At 39.2% G+C, this 6,000-nt stretch overlaps 1 protein-coding gene across 1 annotated transcript in view; it reads right to left on the bottom strand.

Moving 5' to 3' along the window:
• Positions 1 to 1,444: 1,444 nt before the first annotated feature.
• The window catches only part of LOC141088885 (fibroleukin-like), a 52,243-nt gene continuing 47,687 nt past the window's right edge, over positions 1,445 to 6,000 (bottom strand). The window contains exon 4 of the mRNA XM_073575112.1: positions 1,445 to 2,212. Within this exon, the coding sequence (XP_073431213.1) occupies positions 1,619 to 2,212 (594 nt within the window). The 3' untranslated portion in view covers positions 1,445 to 1,618. The remainder of the gene's footprint in view (positions 2,213 to 6,000) is intronic.

Genomic DNA, 6,000 nt, shown 5'->3' with positions numbered 1-6,000 from the left:
CAAGTCCACGAGGAACGACAGAGGAGAAGTTGAATGCTTCACCATATTTTTTTTTCCCAATTTGCTCATAACAATTCCAGGAGGAACAACAGAGGAAAAGTGGAACGCGAGGCTATTTCATGGGAAACACAAACGCTTGTCGATTAACCTTTATGCTTTCAAGTTTTAAGGAAAAAGTTTTGCAAAGTTAAAAATAAAGGACTCTGTTAGGCGACAGAAATATATTCCTCTGTTATTCCTCCTGGAAATCTAAAAATAAATTGACTCTTACTCTTAGATATTGCCGAAAATGAAGTCAAGAAAACTCTGAAGATCAGGTGATCAGGTTCCCGGTTTTTATTTATTTCCATGAGGAATAACAGAGGAATGGCACAAGTCACAGCTTTTCCATGGCGAATACAAACGTTCACTAAAAAGGACACATCAGCCGAAGCATTTAACCCGATGGCTTAAAATTTTTTCCCAAAAAGAAATTAGAAAAAAATGATGATTTTTATGTAAGAAAAATTAATTCCTTCGTTATTCCTCCTGAAAATAGATTATTATATATTGATAATTACCCGTGATGGAGAAGGGGTCAGATTCTTTTTTTTTTCAGGATTCCCAGGAGGAATAACAGAGTGGGCGACACTTTTACTAAACAAGATGTCAGAGTTTTATTAACCCTTTTAATAAAAATATATAATAATAAATATTTCTCGCGCCCCGGAGACTAATTTAAGAACCCGCCATTAAAGATTCGCCGCCTCTCATTTCTTTTCACACGTCCGTATCTGAATATTTTTGCAAGTAAAATATTATAATCTCAATATATCCAAAAAACTATAATAAAAAAAAACAACTTTGTAACTTTAACAAAAAAAAAACAACTTTAGCCGTATTGTGTATACAGCTCCTGTGCAGAGCTATGTGTTGTCATGAGCACGGGCTATAGTCGCTGATGCTGTAGTCATGTCCTCCATAGGCACAGTGCCCATGTCTACCTCCAATCAGGGCGCTGTGTACCTGCCCAATGGTTTCTCCCAAGGTTGGGTGACTCATGACATCATAAAGCAGTCACTGTGCGATGACATCATCAAGCAGTCATTTTTAGCCCCCCCCCCACTATCGCGCTCCTTCATTTCTCGCAGGAGGAGGACCTCATTTTTACTAATACAAAGCTCCTTATCTCTTGTAGCAATTTACATGAATGATAAGAAGTCAGCTACCTGCAGCCGCCACCAGGGGGAGCTCCGCAAACAGATTTACCATTGAGTTGAAGGCACTGAGTGTATGCAGTAAGCTCTCAAGCTCCCCCTGCTGGTGATTGGAGGAATAATCTTCTCATTTCTGGCCATATTTGGAGCTCTGAATGACATAAAGTATGAAAAATGAATGTCTGGAGCGTTCGGTGGCATTTTTTTTTGTTCAAGTGTCTTCATATATAACCATTAATAATTTATTGATCTACTGTTCAACAACCATGAAATTAATTTCCTATAGGATGATGGAATTACAGAAGGGAGTCAGGTGCGGCCAGTCTGTCCCGTATTGGTTCGCTCCCTTTTCGGGATGATCTGGAGGTCCGTTCTCCGCTACCGAGAAGGCGAAACGTGAAGTCTTTGTACACAGAAGTCTCTTAGGAGTTAAATATCCTCGTCTTCATTTCGACCTTCTTGAAGGAATACTTCTGATTGGTCCTCTTGTCGGTCAGAATGTACCAGGTGCCCCAGTAAATGCCGTTCGTCACCCCACTGTATCGCCCCTTGTGATACTTTCCGTTCAAGTTGGCGGCCAGGCAAGTGTCGAACCACCAGCCGGAGCCGTAGTACGTGCCGCAGTTCCCCGACGGATAGTTATCGTTATCGCTGTCGTACGTGGTGAAGTATTTATGGTCGTGGTTGTAGTTTCGGCTGTAGCTGAGGGCATTGCCGGCATTGCCATGGTATTCCCTGGCCGTCAGACGGTACTTGTTCTGTTCACTGGCGACCTTGAACTTCCTGTAGACGGCGTGGCGTTTCACCCCGTACCAGTCCTCCAGCTCGATCCGTAGGGTGTGATGTCCCAGCCTGGTGACGCTATGCAAGTGTTCGTTACCCAACCAGTGTTCTCCTTGGAGGGCGCCGAACCCTTGTCTATAGTCCTGCCACGTGCGGTTGAAATCTACGCCGCCGTCCTGTCGGCGCTGGAAAACCGTCCAACCTCCTCCATCGGTGACCATATCGCAGTAAGCCTGGAAAAGGCGCCACCAAAAATATTCAGACCTTGCAATTCTAAAATGTAGGTAGATCGGCTGATGTTGGAGGATCGTAGGGAGGATGAGGCATGTCGACATTAATCTGCGCCATCCTAATATAAGAAGATAGTAAGGACTACTATCCCCTAATATCAGGATATAAGGACTATTATCCCCTAATATTAGGATGTAAGGACTACTATCCCCTAATATCAGGTTGGAAGGACTACTATCCCCTAATATCAGGTTGTAAGGACTACTATCCCCTAATATCAGGATCTAAGGACTATTGTCCTCTAATATTAGGATGTAAGGACTACTATCCCCTAATATCAGGTTGTAAGGACTACTATCCCCTAATATTAGGATGTAAGGACGACTATCCCCTAATATCAGGATGTAAGGACTACTATCCCCTAATATCAGGAACTCAGGACTATTGTCCTTTAATATCAGGCTGTAAGGACTACTATCCCCTAATATCAGGATGTAAGGACTACTATCCCCTAATATCAGGATCTAAGGACTATTGTTCTCTAATATCAGGATGTAAGGACTACTATCCTCTAATATCAGGATGTAAGGACTACTATCCCCTAATATTAGGATGTAAGGACTACTATCCCCTAATATCAGGATGTAAGGACTACTATCCCCTAATATCAGGATGTAAGGACTACTATCCCCTAATATCAGGATGCAAGGACTACTATCCCCTAATATAAGGATGTAAGGACTATTATCCCCTAAAATCAGGATCTAAGGACTACTATCCCCTAATATCAGGATGTAAGCACTACTATCCCCTAATATCAGGATGTAAGGACTACTATCCCCTAATATCAGGATGTAAGGACTACTATTCTCTAATATTAGGATGTAAGGACTACTATCCCCTAATATCAGGATGTAAGGACTACTATCCCCTAATATCAGGATGTAAGGACTATTATCCTCTAATATCAGGATGTAAGGGCTACTATCCACTAATATTAGGATGTAAGGACTACTATCCTCTAATATTAGGATGTAAGGACTACTATCCCCTAATATCAGCATGTAAGGACTACTATCACCTAATATTAGGATGTAAGGACTACTATCCCCTAATATCAGCATGTAAGGACTACTATCCCCTAATATTAGGATGTAAGGACTACTATCCCCTAATATCAGCATGTAAGGACTACTATCACCTAATATTAGGATGTAAGGACTACTATCCTCTAATATTAGGATGTAAGGACTACTATCCCCTAATATCAGGATGAAAGGGCTACTATCCTCTAATATTAGGATGTAAGGACTACTATCCCCTAATATCAGCATGTAAGGACTACTATCCCCTAATATTAGGATGTAAGGAATACTATCCCCTAATATAAGGATGTAAGGACTACTATCCCCTAATATCAGGATATAAGGACTACTATTCTCTAATATTAGGATGTAAGGACTACTATCCCCTAATATCAGCATGTAAGGACTACTATCCCCTAATATCAGGATGTAAGGACTACTATTCTCTAATATTAGGATGTAAGGACTATTATCCCCTAATATCAGGATGTAAGGACTACTATCCCCTAATATCAGGATGTAAGGACTACTATTCTCTAATATTAGGATGTAAGGACTACTATCCCCTAATATCAGCATGTAAGGACTACTAATCCCCTAATATCAGGATGTATGGACTACTATCCCCTAATATCAGGATGTAAGGACTATTATCCTCTAATATCAGGATGTAAGGACTACTATCCTCTAATATTAGGATGTAAGGACTATTATCCCCTAATATCAACATGTAAGGACTACTATCCCCTAATATCAGGATGTAAGGACTACTATCCCCTAATATCAGGATGTAAGGACTACTATTCTCTAATATTAGGATGTAAGGACTACTATTCTCAAATATTAGGATGTAAGGACTACTATCCCCTAATATCAGGATGTAAGGACTACTATCCCCTAATATCAGGATGTAAGGACTACTATTCTCTAATATTAGGATGTAAGGACTACTATCCCCTAATATCAGGATGTAAGGACTACTATTCTCTAATATTAGGATGTAAGGACTACTATCCCCTAATATCAGGATGTAAGGACTACTATTCTCTAATATTAGGATATAAGGGCTACTATCCTCTAATATTAGGATGTAAGGACTACTATCCCCTAATATCAGCATGTAAGGACTACTATCACCTAATATTAGGATGTAAGGACTACTATTCTCTAATATTAGGATGAAAGGAATACTATCCCCTAATATCAGGATGTAAGGACTACTATCCCCTAATATCAGGATGTAAGGACTACTATTCTCTAATATTAGGATGTAAGGACTACTATCCCATAATATAAGGATGTAAGGACTACTATCCTCTAATATTAGGATGTAAGGACTACTATCCTCTAATATCAGCATGTAAGGACTACTATCCCCTAATATTAGGATGTAAGGACTACTATCCCCTAATATCAGCATGTAAGGACTAATATCCCCTAATATCAGGATGTAAGGACTATTATCCTCTAATATCAGGATGTAAGGACTACTATCCCCAAATATCAGGATGTAAGGACTATTATCCTCTAATATCAGGATGTAAGGGCTACTATCCTCTAATATTAGGATGTAAGGACTATTATCCCCTAATATCAGCATGTAAGGACGACTATCCCCTAATATCAGGATGTAACGACTATTATCCTCTAATATCATGATGTAAGGAATACTATCCCCTAATATCAGGATGTGAGGACTACTATTCTCTAATATTAGGATGTAAGGACTACTATCCCCTAATATCAGGATGTAAGGACTACTATCCCCTAATATCAGGATGTAAGGACTACTATCCTCTAATATCAGGATGTAAGGACTATTATCCTCTAATATCAGGATGTAAGGGCTACTATCCTCTAATATCAGGATGTAAGGACTACTATCCCCTAATATCAGGATGTAAGGACTATTATCCTCTAATATCAGGATGTAAGGACTATTATCCTCTAATATCAGGATCTAAGGACTACTATCCCCTAATATCAGGATGTAAGCACTACTATCCCCTAATATCAGGATGTAAGGACTACTATCCCCTAATATCAGGATGTAAGGACTACTATTCTCTAATATTAGGATGTAAGGACTACTATCCCCTAATATCAGGATGTAAGGACTACTATCCCCTAATATCAGGATGTAAGGACTATTATCCTCTAATATCAGGATGTAAGGGCTACTATCCACTAATATTAGGATGTAAGGACTACTATACTCTAATATTAGGATGTAAGGACTACTATCCCCTAATATCAGGATGTAAGGACTACTATCCTCTAATATCAGCATATAAGGACTACTATCACCTAATATTAGGATGTAAGGACTACTATTCTCTAATATTAGGATGTAAGGACTACTATCCCCTAATATCAGGATGTAAGTACTACTATTCTCTAATATTAGGATGTAAGGACTACTATCCCCTAATATCAGGATGTAAGGACTACTATCCTCTAATATTAGGATGTAAGGACTACTATCCCCTAATATCAGGATGTAAGGACTATTATCCTCTAATATCAGGATGTAAGGGCTACTATCCACTAATATTAGGATGTAAGGACTACTATACTCTAATATTAGGATGTAAGGACTACTATCCCCTAATATCAGGATGTAAGGACTACTATCCCCTAATATCAGGATGTAAGGACTATTATCCTCTAATATCAGGATGTAAGGGCTACTATCCACTAATATT

This window comes from Dendrobates tinctorius, unplaced genomic scaffold, assembly GCF_039654945.1.
Source record: "Dendrobates tinctorius isolate UK_male_01 unplaced genomic scaffold, ASM3965494v1 ptg000041l, whole genome shotgun sequence".
NCBI classification, from domain to species: domain Eukaryota; kingdom Metazoa; phylum Chordata; class Amphibia; order Anura; family Dendrobatidae; genus Dendrobates; species Dendrobates tinctorius.
Note: the sequence above shows the minus strand (reverse complement) of the source record. Positions and strands in the feature narration are given on the sequence as shown.